Source organism: Heterocephalus glaber, unplaced genomic scaffold (assembly GCF_053883595.1).
Source record: "Heterocephalus glaber isolate CG9 unplaced genomic scaffold, H.glaber_assembly_v1.0 deba00001600, whole genome shotgun sequence".
Lineage (NCBI taxonomy): Eukaryota > Metazoa > Chordata > Mammalia > Rodentia > Bathyergidae > Heterocephalus > Heterocephalus glaber.
Window position 1 is genome coordinate 27,629,837 of NW_028258372.1, and position 23,720 is coordinate 27,653,556.

Here is a 23,720-nt window from a genome sequence, read left to right on the forward strand (position 1 = left end):
ATGGTCTCCGAGTATTTGAAAATGAAGGACATGAGAAGAGAGATTTTCTAAGATTCAGATATCAGGTAGTAGTGTTATAAAACATGAGACACCACTTGAATATTAGTCAGTTAAAATACAACTATGAATCTTAATTTGATTTTTTTGTTTTGATTTACTTTCATTTTACAAATAATATTTGATAATAAGATGACAATATGAAAGACAAAAAGAATATGAACTTAATGGGCAGGGTAACAGAGGCCAATTTCGATAAGAATAAAAGATGAAAATTTATGTGATTGACTTTACAATTGTTTTAGATAAATAGGAAAAACAATGAATAAATCTGAAGATAATCATGAAAAATTAATACAAATTAAAAACTTGGGAAGAAACTATGGCAATGTACAATAGTCTGAGATTTTTAAGATTGAGAGCAGATATAAAATATTAAGAATTCCTCAGAAGAGCAAGGATAATAGGAAGGACTTATCTGATGAGAAAAAATAAACAAAAAAAAGTAAAGAATATTTTTAATGTGAAGAAAATTCCAACCACCAGATCTAAATAGCTTTAGAACAATAAATAGAAAAAAATCACACTAAGGTTAGAATGAAACTTCTAAAAATGAAAAACCAAAGGAAATTCAAAAACAGTCAAACAATGAATCAATACTATCAAAGATAAAATTTATATATATGTATATAATCTGAATCATATAAACAACTATTTATGTATTTTTAAAATACAATAATACAAGGACTAAAATTATGAACTAGGGCGTAGATATATCTCAGTGGTAGAATGTTTACCTAGCATGCAGAAGGCCCTATTCTGGAGCCCCTTTCCCAAATAAACATACACAAGTAGACTTATGCAATAGTTTTATTATTTTAGTAACATATTTTCTCTGGTTTGTTATTGATTTTAAATTATTTTAATGCTGTGCAAATTAGAATCAATTTTAACTTCAGACTGAAGTTTCATAAACCTTGATACATTCTGAAACCTTGATAAGTTCCCTTTTAAATTTTTATATCTTTTAATGACTCCACTGGATTTTTAGCATAGTCACTTAAGTTACTTGTGTAAAAGGACATTTTGACTTTTTATCAAATCTGAATGATTTAGTTCTTTTATAGCCTGAATGCACTATAGCTAGAATTTTAAGAAAAATGTTTAATAAAAGCAATAATAATAGATCTCCTTGGCGTGTTCCTGAAATTTAGAGTAAAAGTATTTACGTTTTCAACAGTACTTACAGATTTTTGTAAATGCTCCTTATCAGATTGAGGACTTTTCTAGTGTTGTATCAGAAATACAGACTTTGCTAAAGTTTGTCTATATGTCTTGAGAAAATTCTATTTGTCTATCTCTGTCTCTTTTTTTAAATTGTTTCTCTCCTGTTTGTGTCTATATTTAACTTATTAGCAGTTTATTTTTCCGTGTTATTTGCCCTATAGTTTTTAATAAATTTTAAAGAGTCATGGTGTGTAAAGCATTTGATATATTTTGAGTTCAATTTGTTTACATTTTGCTTAGAATCTTTGCATCAACACTAATGAAGGTATCCATAGATTTGAATCTTTGTAACAGCATTATCTGAATTTAAAAAATGGTCAGGCATTACTCATATCTCTTGAATGTTCTAGAAGAGTTTGTGAAGAACGGTATTGTTTCTTTCTTAAAATATTGCTTAGAATTTAACAATGAAGCCACCTGGGCAAGTAGTTTTCTCTGAAAGACACATTTTCAACTTGTCTCATTAGGCAAATTAAACAAAATTTAGCCTAATAATTCTTTTTTTGTTCATTAAGGTTATTGATATATTTTAGGTATACAATATGATGACATTCATCATTGGGAATTTGTATCTTTAGAAGATCTATCATGGTTCTTATTTTTTCCCAATTTCCTTGCCCTCCCTTCAACTCTTCCATCCCTCCTTATTTACAAAGGCTTTTTTTCCTTTTCTCATATATATTCTTTTCCCTTCTTTCCTTTCATCTACTGCTCCCATTTCCCCTTCCCCTTCCCCTTTGGACCTTTTCTTCCTATTTCAAGGAGCTTTAGAAATTTTTGTCTTTTCAGGAATGTCCTCACTAATTTTCAAATGAATGGGTACACATTTGTTCAAGGCATGTTCTTTTTAATATTCACATATGTGTGATTTCTAATATGTTTTTGCCTCATTTCTGAGATTGGTAATTTATTGATTCCTTTGTTTCCTGGTAATTTTGGTTAAAATATTTATTTAACTTCTATAATTTTTAAAAAAGTTTTTGTTTTACTCTTTTCATTATTGTTTTATTTTCTAATTTATTGATTTTCATTTTGATTTGTTTTTGTTTCTTCTGTTTGTTTTGGGTTTGTTTCATTTTTTCCCTTGTCATTGTTTTATTGCTTTTTTTCTAATAAAATCAGTTTGCTACAAATATTCATTCAAATTATAATAAAACAACATTTGATAAATTTCAATATGTTATGTTTTTATCATGTCATAATTTCTCATACTTCATTTAATATGCTGCTTGGCCAACGGGCATTTTAGAAATATGTTACAATATTTAGTTTTTAAATATTTGTAATATTCACATATATTTTGATGTCTTGAATAATATTGTCGTTTAATCTATAATACCTTTGCTGATTTTCCAACTCTTTTGTTGTGATTAAGAGAAAAGTTAAAATATCCTTCAAGAATTTGTTTTTCTTTTTGCACAGCAGATCTCTGTGTTTCCATAGTCTGCAGTATCCAGTGCAAAATGAAGTCCACTTGACGGCTGATTTGGCTTTATGTGAGCATATTGGTTGAAGCAACAAGCATGAACCTTGAGACTGGATTTCAGAACTCAAATATAAAAGTATTTTCCCAATCCACTGTAACTTAAAAATACTTCTTAAGATACAGAAATATCCAATAATTGGAGAATTTAAAGGTAGTTTTCATAAAAGGAGTCTGAAAATGTATTGTACTCCTCTGTAGAAAAGAGGTATAACACCACAGGGCAGGTAAAGCTTAAGTCAAAATCATCCCTGACTATGGGAAGCAAAATCCATGATACAGCTGCACAGGTAAAATTTTAGGGAATAGCCATGTATTTTGCCCAAATCACTGGAACTATGAATTTGTGGGGATGTTCATGAGAGTGGACAGAGAATAAAAAAAGCCAGAGAATAATTGTTGATATTGATTCCATTTGAGTTTCTACAGGGAACTGACCTAACTACAAAATACTAGAAGAAACCATACAGTCAACAATAGCCATTCTAAATAGAGACCCAGGAAAGTTAGAGCTGGATGAATTGACATAACCATGTACATGACCAGTAAGGTCTGAGGTACAGTAGAGCATTCATATTATCTGTCAAAGAGAATATGTTGGGAATGTGCTTTCTTTAGTAATACAAAGAAAAGTTTTTCATTCAGCCTTATAAAGTAGATTGTTATAATGAAAGTTTTGTACTATAGTCTTTTTATTTTTTCTTTTATTAATCTGCCAAAGATGAGAATGGATACAAAAATTTTAAAATTAGATTTTGTAAGAAAATGAATGATTGTGATAGTGTTTAACCATTCAGAAAGCTTTATATGTTCTTCTGCAATAAATCAAATTGATATTTGTTTCCAAAAAAAGAATTTGTTTTTCTTTCTCTGGTATTTATTGTTTTGTGTATGTTAAAGTTCTCTGGTTAAGGATATTAATGTTTAAGACTTTTAATTGACTAATGTATCATTATGAAGTGAGTTTATCAAGGTGATATTGTTTTCTGAAATCTATTTTTGTTGTATTTTTCTTATATTAAAGTAACCACTCTATTTGCATATTATATGTACTTCCATCCTTTTAATTTTTGGTGAGGGGTTGTTGTTGGTAGTGGTGGTTTTTGTTTTTGTTTTGTTTTTTGAGATAGGGTCTCCCTATGCAGTTCAGATTGATTTTATATTTACTATGTAGCCCAGGCTGGCCTGAAACTCGTGGTGATCCTCCTGCCTCAGCTTCCAAGTGCTAGGATTACAAGTGTGTGCCATGATGCACAGGTCCTCTTTTTACATTTAAACTACTTTTATGTCTTAAACAATTTTCTGTAGGGAAGATAAATTTGGATCTTATTTGGATCAGTGTAACAATCTGTGCCTTTTAAGAAGGGTGAGTACATAAGATTATTTACATTTGCTGTGATAATTTTCTTATGATAAAATAAAACTATCTGCTTGATATGTATTTTCTACTTTTCTGCAACATATCCTCCCTTTTAAAAGTTTTTTTGTTTCCTCTTACCATTTTAAATATAATTTTATCATCCTTTTTCTGATTATGTTTATTTTGTTATTTTTGTGGTTGTGTTTGCATGCATAGTATAATTATTTAACTTAGCTTATCTTCATGTGATAGTATGCCATTTGAAATTGAAAATCAAATTAATATATTGTGAGTTATGAAGAGGTTCAGTTGTCAAAGAATTGAATGTGCACTCCCACCAAATGCCCAAAGCACATGAGACCTTTCATCTAGATAAAACCCAATGGATTTCTATAAAAAATGACATAAACTTGGAAATGAATCCTTCTTAAATTGAGACTCAGGTGAAAATCAGCTCTGGATACTGACTGGAGGAATTAGCTAAGTTGGCTTGGAATACTGACTCCCCCAAAACATGATAGATATACAACAGATATAGATATAGATATACATATAGGTATAGGTATATAGATATATATGGTGTTTGTCATATATAGATGTCATATATTCAAATAGGAGGTTTAGTCCAGTTTAGGTTATTTTGTCCTTGGTTGCAAAGTCATATGTTTAGAGAAGTTTAAATTGATTTAGAATTTTTATAAATACATAATGTTATTTATTTTTCTCGATTTTATTTTTATCAATTTTTTTTTTTTCCGATACAGGGGACTAAACTCAGGACCTTGAGTTTGCAAGGCAGGAGCACTGCTACTAAGCTAAATCCCTGGCCCTTTTCAGTTTTATTTTTAAAGGTAACTTTATTCCAAATATTCTTTAGGAGTGGAAAAAAATACTTAGCACTCAGTTATAACATAGAAAACATAATTAGACATAATTATCACATGAAAAACAGAGATAGTCTGTGCCTTAGGATAGTATAATATTGACACATGCAGGAAAAGAAAACAGGTTAATCCTGATGTCTTCAGTGAACATAGTTTTTTTCCCTTGGAGATAAAATTGCAACTAGGAACTGAGCTGTAAATAAGAACAAAATAATAACACATAATTGAGAAAAACAGCACAAATTCAAGTTTTATTTTTTTCTTGATTCATCTACCAAGATTCAATCTAAAAAGTTTACTGCCATTTGGTAACTAATATCTACGTATTCACCTATATTATATATAGATATAGATATGTATGTATAATGATATGTATGTGTGTATCAGTTGGATTAAAAACAAAACAAACAAAAACTGGTTCTGCCTTTGCCCTCCAGAATATAAGAACTATTAGTCAAAATAAAGATAGTTCAATGTAAAACAATACCTAAAATGCAAAGTAGAAAATTATAGTCAAGTTTAGGAAGACACAGGATGTTAATTAAACAAAAATATTAAACTCCAGGGCCGGAGATATAGCTCAGTGGTGCCACCACCTGCCTCATAAGCACAAGGTCCAGAGTTCAATTCCCACTACCAAAAACAAAACAAAACAAAACAAAAAAATTACATAGCCAAAGCTATTTATTTTTAATTTACAGATGTGTTAATGAATAGTAGTTACAGAAAAATGCACATGATTTTTAAAATTTATGCATATTTTTACAGACTCAATTTGTCATTTACTTTGGAGCTTTTGTAGAGAAAGTGGTCTATTAACAAGAAAATAAAATAGGGGCTTTCTTAAGTCTTCTAGCTAATCCAGACTAGAAGGAGTTACAAGCAAACTTTATTGGTGAGATTCCCCTGGGAAGCAAGTCAAAAACAGGGGAGAAAAAGAAAAAAAAGATTAATAAAAAGGCACCAAATGGCCTTGAGACTTGCACCAAGTGACCAGAAAAAAAGCTGACAAGTAGGATACAGAGAGAAGCCAGGTGCACAAAAGATAAGCTGCCCCACTGCTAAAAATACATAGGGGAAGCAGGGGAGCGGAGTCATCTAACTTTAAGGCAGTGTGTACCCACACCTATGCACTAACATATATACCTGTATATGTATGAATTCACTCTAAAGTCACTATATTATTCACCTTAGTGTCATTAGAGAGTATAATAGATATCCTCACTCCCCCTTATTACTCTATGCTAACAAAGAATAAGACACCCCCTTGCTAACCAGCTGCCCATCCCAAAGATAAGGCCTTAAAAGGTATGTGAAAGACAAGTAAACAATTAGACAGAAAGAAGCTGCAAATAGTCCACTGGAAAAAATGACGTTGAGCAGAGGGAAGCTAATCCAGTTATAGCAAGTCCCAGGTGGAGGGGAAAGAGTCACTCATCCTTCTACAAAAGCAGTTGAGAGCAAAAGGTCCATGGGTGTTCCTCTTTCCAGGGACCCCTAACCTGATTATTTCTTATCAGGGTAGCTACCTTCCTTGTCCTTTCTTCCTCCTTTTCCTCTTTACGTAAAAGTGTCTTCCTTTCATTAAACTTTATCCCTCTAACTTACTACTGGGGCTGAGTCAGGATTCCAGTGGGCTGCTCAGAGGACAGAGCAGTGATGCTGGTCCCCCAGATGTGACCCTTCCATCAGTACTTATTGTAGTAAATGTTTACATCCCTTGTGGGGAGTTGGCATGTGTGCATAACACATTTTAATTCCTTTTTTCATCTGCTTTCCTACTCCTCCATTCTCTTTCCCCCTCCCTCCATGTCTTGATTCCCTTCCTCTTTGAGAATCTTTATGACTTTAGTAATGATGTATTATTTATGTAAAATTGCACAGAATTACTATCTTTCTCTCAAAAATTTTTGAAGTTGGCAAATAAGTTTACATAAAAATTAGATAAACAATAAATTTGACTATTTTTTTAATCTGTCAAGTGTCACTTATTCTATAAAGTAATTACAAATTGAATTTATATATGTATATTATACATATATGCATATGCTCTTCTAAAATCTTAAGGGAATATGCCAATTTTAAAAATTAATACATAATAAATGTCTGCAAGCGCATTGAAGAGAGGGAACCCAAAGTAGTATAGATATTACAGAAAATGATAAGGTGTTTGTGAAAATGAAAGATGGGAATATTTATTTGCTTCATTATAATATCCATTTAATAATGAATATGTATTCAAAGTATTGTGGACCTCTTATACAACAACAAAAAATAGAGAATTATGTGTGAATCCTTCCTGAACTGCAAATGATATATGACACTTGATCATAGCCAAAAGGCCTAGAAGCAATTCAAAGGGTATATGAAATAAAAATTACAATTACTATGAATGTCATACATGCAAATTTTCTTATGTAAGGTCTTTTAAAAATTATTAGATTTTGCTAATTTTATTACAAAAGAATAAATAATTTACATTAAAAACCATCTTTGAAAATTATTATCATGTTAAATTTTATAAATCAATTTTCAATTTTAATTTAGTGCATAATTTAATGTTGGGAAGCCTCTTCTCAACATTACCTGTAGCATTCTCAGGTAAACTCTTCACCACTCACAAAGCATGTGATGATTCTTTTTTTTAAGCTGGAATATTGACTTCTATATTAAATTTAACATATTTGCTTTGCTCAACATTTGATTGTAAAACCTTTCTAACCACAACAATTTTAAAAACTACCTCATATTTTGTCTATATTTTTAAGACTACCATAAATATAGTAAACATATCAGTAATTCTTTCAAAAATATTAATTATTATTTAAAATTTTTGAAAGTTTTGTAAGGGAATTTAATTTTATTCACTAAATAATCTGTAACGGTCACCATTAAGAAAATCTACTTTAAAAGTGCATATGCCAGGGGTGGGGATTTAGCTCAGTGGTGCTGCCGCATGCCTCGCAGGCACAAGGTCCCAAGTTCAATCCCCAGTACCAAGAAGGAAAAAAACAAAACAAAAACCTGCATATGCCATTCATTGGTTGAGGGGTATTTGGGCTGTTCCCAAGCTTTAGCTATTGCAAACTGTGCTGTTATAAACATGGCTGTGCATATATTGCTGTGGTATGGTGCTTTTAATTCATTCTGGAAGATATCAAGAAGGAGAATAACTGGGTCAAATGGAACCTCTAGTTGTAGTTTTTTGAGAAATCTTCACACTGATTTCCATGGTGGTTGCCCTAGTCCACATTTCCACCAACAGGGGAGAAGGGTTCCTTTTTCCTCCCAGACCCTATGCCCATCAACCAATGAATGGATAAAGATAATGTAGTTTTCTTATACAATAGACTACTACTCTGCCATGAAGAAGAATGAGCTGCAGCATTTATAGCTAAATAGATGCACCTTGAAACCATACTCTTAAGTGAAATAAATTGGAAACACGTGTCAATATTGCGCTGTTTCTCTGGTGTGAAAGACCAAAAGTGAAAATAAGGACAAAAATGTATAATAGATATTGAGAAATTGGAAGAAAATGTTCAAATGGGAAGGGGTACAAGAAAGGAGGGATGGAGAAAGGAATGAAAAAACAAAAAAAAGTGAAAATAGGAGGAAAAAATAGAAACAAAGCTTTTGTACATAGGGAGAAGAGGAAGCATGAAGGGAGGGGAGCAATGGAAAAAAGAGGTGAGATTAGGATGTACTATGTACAGGTGCAAATTCCCTATGATGAATGTTAGCATCATGTATGTCTAACATGCACTAATAAATGTTTTGCTATTAAAAAATAAAGTGTATGTGCCATAATCCAAGACAGCTGATAGATTAAATTTCCCCCAAAATATATAATACAGTTATGATTTTCTCCTTAATGGCAGTTATATAATATTAAATATCAGACAATTTCAAAATAAACAAAGATATGTTAGTGACGTGAATTAATTTGAGTCAATTGAATTGAATCTTCTAAAGATAATAGCTAATTCTATATATTTGGCATGCTTTTACACTACAAATAAAATTCAGAAATAATATTTTGTATAACTTTCATTAATTCCACTAGTATCCTAATTAAATAAGCTACATAGATGTTTGAGGTGCTGTGTTTTAATGTACAGGTGTGTAAATGAACTTAATGTAGTTTGAATTTACTTTCATAATTATAAGAGATGAAAATGACAAATTGCTCTATTCCATTTACTAGAAAGTAGCTCATAACTAACACTAATTGCCCCAATCTTTTGTGTTTTCCAGAGTTCACATGATAAAAGCTGGAATCATATTGAAGGTTTAATTATATTTTTGCTGCTTTCTGATAATTGAGTTTGTTTGCAATCAATACTTCATCTCTAAAAATTCTGTAAATCAAGGGACAATAATATTCACTATTTGTTCAAAAAATTAAACGTGCACTACATAGCTCTTGAAGCACAAATTGTATCACCAAATCAAAGAAATTGTGAGTTTTTCCACAGGTATATTGACTTCTGAAAATATAAATGCAAGGAATTAAACCTACAGGGACTTCGAGTTAAGCTGTTGGTTGAAAGATACTGCTAGAGTAGTTTGTATTAAACTATTTATTTGACTATAAAGTCTTCACTGGCTGGTTGCCCTTGGATATGGCCTAGCCATCTCTTCCACACCTAATCAGACCCTCATACCCTATATGTTCACATTAAACATTTAAAATCTTAAACTTATACATGAGAAGATATGTCTTTTGTCTGTGCAGGGTCACATTTGATAACTTAAATTGCAATGAAAATAAATGATACTCTCCAGGAAAGTTCACAGGCAGGAATGTGTCCATAGTTCAAGTCATCTATAGATGTGAAATGCCAGGTGTCTGGCTCCATTGTTGGTGAACATAGTACATTAGCAAGAAGCCTTTCCCTGGACCCTTCACAATAACTCAGATAATCCTTTTGTGAAGGATCGTCAGTCAATGAAAAATTTAACTGCACCAGAAAGGAATTTCATTCAGGCCTAAATTACTCCAAAATTTTGTTATCCCAGCATGGTGTCATAAATAGCACTTTGAGAGAATGAGATAAGAGGATTGTGGTGATTTTGAGGCCAACCTGAAGTGCACAGTGAGCTAGGAGCCTTCTGGAACTACATAGCAAGACCATTCATAAACAAATCAGCAAATAAACAAGTAAACCACTAAATATGTAACCCATAGTTAAAAGTTGTGTAATGTCCCTCCTCCCTCTCCATTCCCCACTATCCCATTCTTGCACAAGGTACCTATATTTATATCTATGTTAGCAAACATCTTGCTTCCTGTTTCTTCTCTTACAGAACTAAAAATGAATGTTTCTATCTATAATCTTTTCTTGTTTCATTCCCAAATTATCTGCTTCTTCTGTTTGATCTAAAACCCCCATTTCCCGCCCATCTGCAGCCACTCTACACACCCTTCACAACACTTTTCTTTGTACTCTGGGTTTCCTTTTCATTTAATGAGGAACGAGACATTCTCTATTGCTCTTTCAAGGTGTGGCTGTTGATTCTCAACATGAATGTTAAGCTTTTCTCATTTTCTGAGGTGCTCTTATGTCACTTCTTATTAAAGTAACTTCTCTTGGAAAGTTCATTTTTATTTCGGAATGAGATTTTAAGCTTCAGGAACATTTATTCCCAGTTACACCAGTAGAAACTGAGAACAGAATCTGCTTCATGAAAACATGTGCTTTTAATAGTTACGGACATATTCAAGTACAAGTACTCACAAAGTTTAGACATGAACTTTGTAGGAATATTTCTTGTTTAGTATAAGTATAAAACTATTGTATAATTCTATGTGTTTCTAAACTAAAAAATCAATAAGCTTATAATAAACACTTGTGCTTCTAAACCAAATTCTATGTGTTCTAATAATAAACACTTATAATAAACAATGAATTTTATAATAAAATTTTCCATCATACTATAAATCAATAAGCTTATAATAAACACTTATTATGATACTTTCTTGGATTAGAAAATACCATTTAAGTCACTGTTTGTATCATTAAAACAGATTTCTGAAAAAGTCTATTTCTTCACAAGGTCCTTAAACTACATATCTCTAACAATATTCTACCTTATTACATTTCCAAATTAGTTAAGGCATCTGCTTTTGTGCTGGCTACATTTTTATCTATATCATCTAAATAGTATTAGTTATATATAAATGATTGCTCAATATAACATAACTCCTCCAGTTAGAAAGCAGACTAACTATATTGTATAGTTTACGTCTACAAAAATCTTTGTTCCCAATCCTGTCTACTAGCAATATTAAAAACATGGGTGCTAGAACTTTGGGGTATTATTTATGTAACCCTTAACCTAAGTATAATTCCATAACATCTTTTATTTTCTCCAGTATATGTTCAACAAAAGATACACCTTGAGATAATGCTTCATAACATCATCAAGATATTGAAGTAATGTAAAATTTTTTCAACAAACAGAAAAAATATATGTATTAATTTGAGTGTTAAAAAACAATGAAATATATTTGAAGTCTGCTTTTTGTATTAACTATAAAATGTTGGATTTGAAACACTCATATATCATATTTATATTTTTTTCACTATGACTAACATAGTCTGGGATTCTGCTTGCTAAATCTTGTTCAATTAGTGTTACCATCAGCATCGGCCAGAGAAAATAATTTGATGACATGGTATGATAGAAAAATTTGCTTAGAAAGTCATTGTTCCTATATGGAAACTAAAACTTCCCACCCTCAGCATGCATAGTCCACTGTAATTTACTTCTCTCCATCTTGCTTTCAAAAATTAGAGCTACTTTCCTTCCCCTTTTTTGGGGGGGGTGATAAAGTCACCCTTATTATAGACAAAAGTATTAGTCCAAAAGTTCTAACCTGTAATGTTTTTTGATGTCTAGAAATTTACAACCAAGTACTTCAAATTTTTGACAGTATCTCAAAGACCTTGAGGGAAAATACTTCTTCAACCAGGATTTCTTAATGCTGTTTTGTACCATAGATGACTTTGAGCCCAATAAAGGTCCTTTTTGTTATAATATTTTAAAATGCACATGTAATATAAAATACAAAAGAAATCTATGATACTGAAACAAAAGTGTTTCCAAATATGCTTTTTGAGGGAGTCTGTGTATCTGATGATAAACTTATAAAATTTACTGTCATTACCCTTGGCCATGAAAATATTTAACCCATTGAAAAGTTCATACAATTTCATCTTATATGTGTTACATAACTCAAAATGAAGGGAATTTCAATATATATGTTTTAATGCAGTTGTTTAAATCGCTTGGCAAAGCGACTATTTAGACATGTATTTTGGAGATGGATAAACAGAGGGACGAGAAGTTGTTAGAATAAACTCATTCATACCTTTATGGCAGTGGATGCGATTTGAATGTGGTGAAGTCTCCGAAGGGTGCTGTCCCTGTCAATGAAATAGGAAGCAGCTAGTTGATGTAGTGTTTCCAGAGTGACAGAAGAACTGTTGGTGCTGGAATCACTTCCTTCAGATCTCTTGCTCAGCTTCCGCTTGTCCACAAAAATTGTGAGTGACTCCTCTCCTGCATTAATAATATTTAAAATTATTCCATTTTCCACAAAAATTGAGTTTTCACTTACCTGAAGGTGAGGATGCCTAGAGGAGTGGAAGGAAGGAAACAAGTGAATAAGACCAAAATTTCAGAATTTCACGTTTTTTAAAAATTTATGAACATTTCCCCAATGACTAGATTTTAAATATACATTTAGTGAACTTTGAATATCTAGCATTTGTAGACCTATTTATATGGGTTTCGTTGAATGGAGCATGTGGTTTGACTTCATTAACACTCAAATAGCAAGTAAGAAAAAGAAGATATATAAAGTAAACTTAGTAGAGCTGAATATAATTATATTAATACAGAAAATTTTAAACCACAGAACACATACAAAATGGAAATGACAAATTATAAGCAGTCTTCAACTGTATGTTTCAAATGAGGTTAAAATACACTTATGGATATATAATTAAACAATAATAAATTCAGAAGTTCTCTACATGTGATGTACTCAATATTGTATATTAATAAGCTCTATGAAATACATTTAAAACTCCATGGAAGATTTACAAACTGGCAATGGATTTTTCAATGATTAAATTTAAAGTATGTTACAATCTAACTGTGATTGTCAATGTTCAAATGTTAATGCAAATGCATGTTATTTGAGTTAGACATGAAAAAACTGTGATCCTCAGACTTTCATATTTTTAGATATTCATCTACCATACAATTGTCAAACTTGCTGCTTTTCCTTTTTCTCGGGAATGCATCCATTGTGGAGGGCATGTGCCAACTTACAAATTGACAAGCTAGTTTTATAAAAGGCCAGTCAGATCATCTAGTAGAGTAATTTGCATTTCCTCTCTATATTTAGATTAATATCAATTTTAAATGACATATCACAAGTGATAATTCAATCTTAAGTAATAGCTCGCTCATATGTCTGTGTAAGAGATCAGACAAATTTATAATTGAGTCAGGTGTTAACAAATGTTACTTGTGAAAATCAGATCCTATTATTTGGACTGGACATGGATACAGTAAATCTGCATTTTTAGTAGAAGAGCTAAAGAACAAAATGTCTTTCATGTATCTGAATAGGCAGGGCAAATTATCAGTATCATTAGGTAATATGCATGGGAGCATCTGAAAATGAAAGGTAATCTGTATATAAAATACAAATAAAAGTAGAAAAATGTAAATCTCCAACTTATATTCTGTACTTTCCAAAGAACACCAAACTGTGGAAATTGGATTGAATGACTTTAGAATGACCTTTGCTCCTGACAAAAATGCACCCCTGTTCCTATTGAGGAAGAACAGCAAAACAAACACTCTCTACATGTGTAGAAAGAGAATCACAGTCCTGTGCTTTTTCTAAGAATTCACGCCAAAATCTATCATTTTTGCAATAGATATGTCTTTAAAAGATTAAAAATAGAGCACAAAGATATGTTGGTGAACATTTAAAGATGAAACAATAGTAAAGATCTTAATATAAGATCTATACATTTCATGACAAAAATTACTAAATGAGGAAAAAGGAAATCTATGATATAGGACTCTTAACCAAAATCAGCGTTCTGTGCTAAAGTAACACTTTTCATAAAGGAGAAATTACAAGAGTAATAGATATACTTTGCTAAAAGTGGGAGACTTTAATATACATTTTTTAGATGTAAGTAGATCTTGTGGTGGGAAAAAAATCTAGTGATAGTTATAAAACTTAGATGGTGAAACAGAAATTATAAGCAAATATTAAAAGTTATAATAGAGTGAAAAAATACATTTTCAAGTACTTGTTTTCACATCTGTAAAACTTTTATTGACCTATATTCTAGGGTAAAGTGAATATTTGCAAAGGTGACAATATATTCTATTCCAAAGAAATTCTTAGTAAATAAATATTCAAAAATACTATAATGCATTGACTAAAATATAATAAAAGTTCATAGAAAAGCAAAAAGTCATTCTGTATAGAAAAATGATTACTGTAAAACTTTTGAATGATGAGGTAAATGAAGGAAACTTTATAAATAGTCAGAATCTAATGGATAGAATGTAATGTTCAAGGAAATGTTCATAACATTATATGAGATGTTATGTAGACCTTGAAAATAAGTGAGTTAAATGTATAACTCTAAAATCAAGATGAATATGACTGAAATAATTTTATATTAAAAAGAGATAAATAGAGAAATAAAAGTATGTAACAGAGTTTTTAAAAAGTAGAAATTACTAATAAATTCAAAAGTAAAATTTTTGGAAAAATATATCAACAGCTATCAACCTGTGTTTTTTTCCATAAGGAAAATTACATAAAAATTTAGAAGGTAAATATAATGAAACAAAAACTTTTGGAACACATAAAATAATTATTTCATTAAATAATTTGGAAATAAGTTTCATTGTCACAAAAGACCTACACGCAAACAGTCTCACAAATTCAATAGGACCATAAAATTTCACAAAGAAATTCTGGTAACACTATAGTATTTAAAAATACCAAGAAATTTTACATTCTTGGAAATATTTCCAGCTCAAATTAAATGATGGAAAAAACACAAGTTTATTTTGATAAGCCAAGTGTAAAATTGACACAAAAAACTAGAAAAGGTCATCAAAACAAACAACAGATAACATAATTTATGAATAGCAACACAAAATCATAAAGCACATGTTATATGTGGAGTATTAAATTCTATGCATTTCAAAACAATTGAGAACTAAGTTACGATTCTACTTACAGTGATGGATAAGATCACACCATTAAAAATGGAATGAAAAAGCAAATTTTATATCATCAAATTTATAAACTAGTGCTAAAGTAAAACAAATAGTTTTGAACAGATGGCATGACTTTTATTTGAACAGTAATATTTAACATTAAGTACATCAAATTTCTTTATCTTAAAGTACAATAGTAATGTATTTATATTAAAAAAACTGAATAAGTCACTTTTTTGCTCCTTGCATCTAGTCATGCCAATTATAAATTTTAAATGAAAAAAAATTTTGAAGTAAAATTTACCAGGCAATCTTTCTAAAAGTGTAAGAAAAATTGAGAACATTGTACTCTATGTGAATGTTATAAATTTATATAAATAAAAAGCTTAATATCTATATATAAATAAACAGACAAATAGAAGAGAAAGTATCCATAAAATAACAATTACATCTGGGATTTAGCAGTATATAAGATTGGTTTATGAATTCACAGGGGAAAAATAGACTTAAAAAATAACATTGTGACATCATAAATAGCCATGTAAAAAAATAAGGTGTATGGTTGTATACTAGAATAAATTCCCAACATGTTAGAGCCATAAACCTTTAATGAAATAAGCCTAGTCAAGTCCAAGGGGAAAAAAATGAAAATACCAATCAAGTGTTTATAACTAAAAAATCAACAGCTGATGAAGTTAATTAACTGGATCTGGTAAAATTATATTTTTACTTAACAGAAAACATTATAAATAAGACAAATTATGCATTGGTAAAAATGTATTTAAAACTCATAAAACAACTAACAGTTTTATTACTCTAAAATTGTAAGAGCTTATGAAAATCAATGATGAGTCAGACAGAAAAAGAGAAAAAATACAGGAAAAAAGTATTAAAATAAGAATAGATAAAACGGTCCTTTTCATTTTGAAAAGCTATTTAACATGAGGTATAGAATGAGAAATGCCAATTAAAATATATCAACATTACCTCATTATTATGAAATTTTTAAAAATCCAAAATTTTGACAACCTGAGCAAAACTCTTTGAAAATTAGGAGTCTCCCACTGTATTGCTATTGGGCTAGCAAAATGGTACAACTCAGAGGGAAACTTGGCAAGCATTTATAGTGATTGACTCAGCAGTCCTACTTTCAAGAATCTACTCTAAAGATGTACTGGATAAAATGTGCAAAAGTTTTCTAATTGTTATTTTATCTGTCAGATTTGGAAACAATATAAATACCTACTCACAGAAATTGAAGGATGCTACAATCCAAGGGTAGATTATTGTGCAACGGGAAAATAGCAATATGTGTATCACACCTGCACACTTATATGATAAAGTTAAATTATAGTATATGAAATGTTTCAGAAGTGGCTGTTAACAAAAACCAAAAGAGAAAAAAAGCAAAAGGGAAGAGACAAATATATATATATGTATTTCTTTTTATTTAAAAATAAAGCAAACACTGGAAAGAGTAACCAAAGACTTATCTAAATTTTACCTACAGGAAAAGGAAGGGAAGGAGATAGAGGAATGCCTTTGGAACAAAGGTCCCTCTCCATATATATACACACATATATATATGTATATATATGCATATATATGTATATATATGCATATATATACATATACATACATACATATATATACATACATATATATACATACATATATACATATATATATACTTTGCTATGATGTGTAAGAACCAAAAATACTTTAAGAATTTAATTTATTTGTTTATAAAAATATCAAGTTAAAAGTAGTAAAGTCATCTGCAAAATTAAATAACATAGGAAGTTTATCAAAATAATTAATTTATGTTAATTAAGAAGAGAGTGGTTGAAAATGACAATAGCCAAAACATAGAAGCATTCTAAGTACCCATCAATGATGATGAATGGATTAAGAAGTGTGGTATATATACATAATGAAATATTTTTCAGCCATAAAAATCTACAAAATTATGTCATTTATGGGAAAATGAATTGAACTGGAGATTATCATGCTAAGTAAAATAAGCCAGACTCAGAGAATAAGTATTGTATGATTTCCTTTATATATATGGAATCTAAAAATGAATAAGTGAGACAGAGAGAGAGAGAGAGAGAGAGAGAGATGACATAAAAGCACAGAGGCAAAAAGAACACATTATAATTAGACACGAGGAAGAGAATAAGGAAGAGGACATGAGTTCTCACAACTCTCATTAAGTGTTGGGCACAGGTTTAAAATGTTAATTCATAATACAAGCTTTCTTAAGTAATTGGTAAGTTAATGGCTAATATAGTGATGAAAATGGAATTCTAGATGATTTAGTAGTCCCCAGATTATTGTATTAAAAGTACACAAAAATTTTTTGGAAAAACTCCCATTGCTACATTCACAGTGGTTTCTGAAGATTTCTACGTTTAAAAGGAAGCTTACTAATTTATATATGCATATGTGTGTATTATACACATAATATATTCTTCAATTCAATGATATATTAAATTCAAAAATATCAGCTCAATTGACGAAATGAACCATAGTTTTGTCTTGTAGAGATGCAAGAAGACTATGTAAATATTTAAAAAGATATTTTCAATAGGTCTCCCTTTGTATCATAGTGAATTTTTCCATTATTGGAGATATTTAAACACTAACTGAAAAACTATCACTGAGCAGAAGAGATTATTTATTGGAATTATGATTTCTGGGAAGACAAAGAAATGTAGAATTAGTTGTTATATTTTTGTGTAAATGCTCCAAGTTTTACTCTTAAACAGATTTTAGTTCTCAACCTACCTTCAATTTAGTAACTGAATGATATTAAATAATGTAACTTAAAACTTCCTTTTCTCTCATAAAATAGAAGCATAATCATTCTTTTCTCAGAGAGCAACTGTAAGCTTGAAACTTAATTGTAAAGTGTATAGAATATGATTAGAATACACTAAGAATTCAAAAGTTGTTAACATGCTATTACTCTCCTTTAGTCACTATAACTCTTTAGAACTACATAAAGAAACTCTTTCCACTCCTGGACAATTCTAATAATTTTAAGTGTTTTCTATTATTTGTGAAGAGCGAAAGGCTGCCTACCTGCTTCTTTTACAAATTCATTGACACTGTCCTATAGTCCTCATTCATACGCAGTGAACAAAAATCCCCCAATGCACTTCTCTAAATCCTTTCTATAGGCTGTGATCAAAATATACAGTATATTTTTAGATTTAAAAATACTCCAGATTCCTTGGAACACATTTATCCTATCATTCTTGCCACTCTCTGAAGCAGTTTGTGAAGTTCTCTTTCATGAGTGTCCTTACTAGGTGTGATCAAAACACAGTAAATGTTGCCCAGCCACATCCGATGGAAAGGGAGGTTTGTAAAGAAATGACAGTATGTGCTCACCCACTTTACCTACTGATTTACTTACCACTTAATGATCCTTCTAGGATCATCCAATTTCTGAGTATTCCTCAAAGTCAAAGTGACTATGAAAGGTAAATGTCTCCTCAGGACATTGAGGACATTGAGGCAGTCACAATAGCACAACTAAAGACACTAATAAAAGCAGACTTCTAGAACCATTTCCAAGTGTCAAGAATGATGGGATGCATGTGTTTAAAGACAGGGGGAGTGTCTGAAAGGACGTTAGTGACAATGCATCTTTTACTGTATTATTGTTTTTAAATTTAAATATTGTGTTTTGATCACATCTTTTATGCCATTCCTTTCCTTGTTAGACATTCATATACTTTTTTATTAATGGGACTCCAGTTAATCATACCTCACCTTAAAAGGTAAGAATATCATATGCTTTTTTTTTTATTAAATTCTTTTATTGGTACATTGTAGGCATACAACACAATTACATTTCTCATTGGGAAGTGTACCTTTACATAATGCACCTTGGTTCTTATTTTTTCCCCATTCCTAGCCCTCCCTTCAACCCCTCCACCCTTCACTATTTACAAAGACTTTATTTCAATTTTTTCCATTTCTCATCGTTTTTCCTTTCCGTTCTTTTCTTTCCCCTGCTCCTCCCACTACCTCTTCCCCTTTGGACCATTTCTACCTATTTTACATTATCGATTATTCATTCTAATCATTGGTACATTTTAGGTATACAATATAATGACATTCATCATTGGAAGTTTGCACCTTTACATAGTCTCTTTTGGTTCTTATTTTTCACCCTTGCCCAGCCTGCCCTTCAACCCCTCCATTCCTCCTTATTTACAAAGATTTTGTTCCTATTTTACCATTTTCTCATATTAATCTGACTTCCTTCTATCCTTTCCCCCAGCCCTCCCACTTCCTTCCCCTTTGCCCCTTTTCTTCCTATTTCACATTACCTATTATACATTTAGTCCTTATTTGCACTTTCAGTTTCTCACACCAGAGAAACTATTCGGTATTTATACATGTGTGTCCTATTTATTTCACTTAAGAGTATTGCCTCAATGTGCATCCCCTTAGCTATAAATGTCTCTAATTTCTCATTTTTTATGGCTGAGTAGTACTCCATTTTATTAAAAAACCACATTTTCTTTATCCAGTCTCCAGTTGATGGGCATTTGGGCTATTTGCAAATTTTAGCTGTTACAAACTGTGCTGCTATGAACATGGGTGCACATATATCACTGTGGTATGATTCTTTTAATTCTTTGGGGAAGATCCCCAGCAGTGGAATAGTGAGGTCAAATGGGACTTCCAGTCCCAGTTCTTTGAGGTATCTCCATACAGATTTCCACAGTGCTTGCACCAGTCTACACTCCCACCGGCAGTGGAGCAGGGTTCCTCTTTCCCCACAGCCCTGCCAGCATTTGTTATTGGTTGATTTCATGATAGCAGCCATTCTTTCTGGAGTAAAGTGGAATCTCAGCCTTGTTTTCATTTGCATCTCTCAAATGACCAGTGAGGTTGAACATTTTTTCATGTATTTATTTGCTATTTCTACTTCTTTGTCTGAGAAATGTCTGTTCATTTCAGATGTCCATTTTTGGACTGGGTCTTTAAATATGGGAGGTCTGATCTTTTTAAGTTCTTTATAGATTCGAGATAGTAGACCTTTGTCTGAGGAAGAGCAGGTGAAGATTTTTTCCCACATTGTGGGTTGTCTCTTCACACTGCTGGTGGTTTCTCTTGCTGTGCAGAAGTCTTTTAATAAGAAGACATTCCACTTGTTGATTGTGCTAGTGCATGGGCAACTGAGGTTTTGTTAATAAAATCTTTTCCTACACTGATGTCTTCAAGTGTTCTACCTAACCTCTGTTCCAACTGGTTCAGAGTTTCTATTTTAATATTTAGATCTTTAATCCATTCTGATTTTAATTTAGTCCATGGTGAGAGATACAGGTCTAGTTTTAATCTTTGACAAGTTGAAGCCCAATTTTTCTAGCACCATTTATTAAAGAGGCTATCTTTCCTCCAGTGAGGGTGTTTGGCACTTTTATCAAAGATGAGATGGCTGAGTGCGTCTGGCATTGTTTCTGCATCTTCTAATCTCTTCCACTGGTCCTCAGGTCTGTTTCTTTGCCAGTACCATGCTGTTTTTATCAGAGTAGCTTTGTAGTGTAGTTGCAGGTTGGGGATTGTGATACCCCCTGCCATGTCTCTGTTATCTAGAATTGCTTTTGCTATTCTGGGTCTCTTCTTGTTCCAAATGAATTTTTGGATTGCTTTCTCATGGTCCATGAAGTATGCTGCAGGGATCTCAATCGGAATTGCATTAAATCTATATAGCAGTTTTGGAAGTATGGCCATTTTCACTATATTAATCCTTCCTACCCAGGAGCAGGGGATGTCTGTCCATTTTCTAATATCATCTTCAATCTCTCTTTTCAGAGTGCCATAGTTTTCAGAGAAGAAGTCTTTGATTTCTTTTGTTAAGTTGATTCCTAGGTATTTCAGTTTTTTGGATGCTATTGTGAAAGGAATTATTTGCCCTATTTCTCTCTCAGTGAGTCTGTCACGGGTGTAGAGGAAAGCTATTGATTTTTGTGTGATGGCCTTGTAACCAGCTACTTGACTGAATTTGGTTATTAAGTCTAGAAGACTTTTTGTGGAGTTCTTGGGGTCTTCTATATAGAGTATCATGTCATCTGCCAGTAATGACAATTTGGCTTCTTCATTACCTATCTTTATTCCTTTTATTTCTTTCGTCTAATTGCCATGGCTAATGTTTCCAGAACTATATTGAACAAGAGTGGTGATAGCGGACATCCTTGCCTTGTTCCTGATTTGAGTGTGAAGGATTTCAGTTTTTGACCATTTAGTATGATATTGGCTGATGGTTTTTCATAGATGACTTCTATCAGTTTGAGGTAGAGACCATCTATTCCAATTTTTTGTAGGGTTTTTATCATAAATGCATGTTGGATTTTGTGGAATGGTTTTTCTGCATCAATGGAGATAATCATATGGTTTTTGTCCTTGGCTCTATTGATATAGTGTATTACATTGATTGATTTGCATATATTGAACCATCCCTGCATCCCTGGGATGAATCCCACTTGATCAGAGTGTATGATCTTCTTGATGATCTTCTGCATTCTGTTTGCCAGTATCTTATTAAGGATTTTTGCATCTATGTTCATTAGTGAGATTGGCCTATAGTTCTCTTTTTCAGTTGGGTCTTTCTCTGCTTTGGGGATCAAGTTGATGCTTGCTTCCAGGAAAGAATTTGGGAGTATTGCTTCCCTTTCAATTTCATTGAAGAGTTTAAACAGGAGTGGCAGCACTTCCTCTCTAAATGTCTTGTAGAATTCAGCAGTGAAGCCATCAGGGCCTGAGCTTTTCTTAGTTGATAAGTTTTTAATTACATTTTCAATTTCATTGGTAGACATTGGGTTGTTCAGACTTTTTAGGTCTTCTTCGTTCAACTTTGGTAATTCATATGTATCTAGGAATCTGTCCATTTCTTCTGTGTTGTCCATCTTATTGGTGTATAGGTTCTGGAAGTAGGTATTGATGATCTTCTGGATTTCTGCTGGGTCTGTTGTCATTTCACCCTTTTCATTCCTAATTGCATGGATTTGGACCTTTTCTTTCCTTTTTCTGATAAGGTTGGCTAAGGGTTTGTCAATTTTGTTGATTCTTTCAAAGAACCAACTCTTGGCTTCCTTGATTTTTTGTATTGTTCTCTTAGTCTCCATTGCATTGATTTCTCCTCTGATCTTTATAATTTCCCTCCCTTATATGAGCTCTGGGGTTGTCCTGCTCTTCTTTTTCTAGAAGCTTGAGGTTCAGCATCAGGTTGTTTAATTGGGCTCATTCTGTTTTCCTAATATGCGTATTCACTGCTATGAATTTCCCTCATAAGACTGCTTTCTTTGTGTCCCGTAGATTCCAATATGTTGTATTGTCATTGTCATTTAATTGAAGGAACTGTCTGATTTCTTCTTTAATTTCCTCTGTGACCAATTGGTTATTCAGAAGTGTGTTGTTCAATTTCCATGTGTTTATGAAATTTTTTGAGTTTGTTTTGCTATGGATCTCCAATTTCATTGCACTATGGTCTGATAATATACAGAGGATAACTTCAATTCCTTTGCACTTACTTAAACATGTTCTATGTGTGAGTATGTGGTCTATTTTTGAGAATGACCCATGTGCAGCTGAGAAGAATGTGTATTCTGATTTCGTGGGGTGGAAGACTCTGTAAACATCTGTTAAGTTCATTTGTTCAAGAGTTCGATAGAGTTCTAGTATTTCATTACTTATTTTTAGTCTAGTTGATCTATTTGTGACAGTGGGGTGTTGAGGTCCCCCACTACAATTGTATTAGTGCATATATGACTTTTCATGTCTGTTAGTATTTGTTTTATATAGTTGGGTGCACTAGTGTTTGGTGCATAGATATTTATGATTGTCATCTCTTCCTCTTGGATTCTTCCCTTTACAAGGTTGTAGTGTCCTTCTTTGTCTCCCTTAATCAGTGTTGGTTTGAAATCTACTTGATCTGTAAAGAGGATAGCTACTCCTGCCTTTTTTTGGGTTCCTGTCACATGGAGTATTGTTTTCCACCCTTTAACTTTCTGTCTATGAGTTTCCTTTTGAATTAAGTGTGTTTCTTGTATGCAGCACATTGTTGGAGTTTGCTTCTTGACCCATTCTGCCAGTCTATTTCTTTTGATTGGTGAATTGAGACCACTAACATTGATGGTTATAACTGAAACATATTGACTTGTCTTTGCCATGACTTTTTCTTTTTGTTGGGTTCTCCCCCTTTACATTTAATTTCTTGTTGTGCCAGATGGATTCATTCTGCTTTGCTTTCTGGGGTTGTGATCATCAATGTCTGTTCCTAGGATATTGTATAAAATTCTTTGGATTGCTGGTTTGGTATTCACGAAGTTCCTAAGGTGCTCTTTGTCATGAAAGTATCTTATTTCTCCATCCATTTTGAAAGATAGTTTTGCAGGGTACATCAATCTGGGTT

The 23,720-nt window shown here is 31.9% G+C and overlaps 1 protein-coding gene across 7 annotated transcripts in view; it reads right to left on the reverse strand.

Annotated features, from left to right (window-relative positions):
• Positions 1 to 23,720, reverse strand: part of Brinp3 (BMP/retinoic acid inducible neural specific 3) — a 392,440-nt gene that overhangs the window by 158,372 nt on the left and 210,348 nt on the right. For all 7 annotated transcript variants that reach the window (XM_004862778.3, XM_087194464.1, XM_087194463.1 and 4 more), the window contains one exon: positions 12,390 to 12,580. In XM_004862778.3, the coding sequence (XP_004862835.1) occupies positions 12,390 to 12,580 (191 nt within the window). The remainder of the gene's footprint in view (positions 1 to 12,389; positions 12,581 to 23,720) is intronic.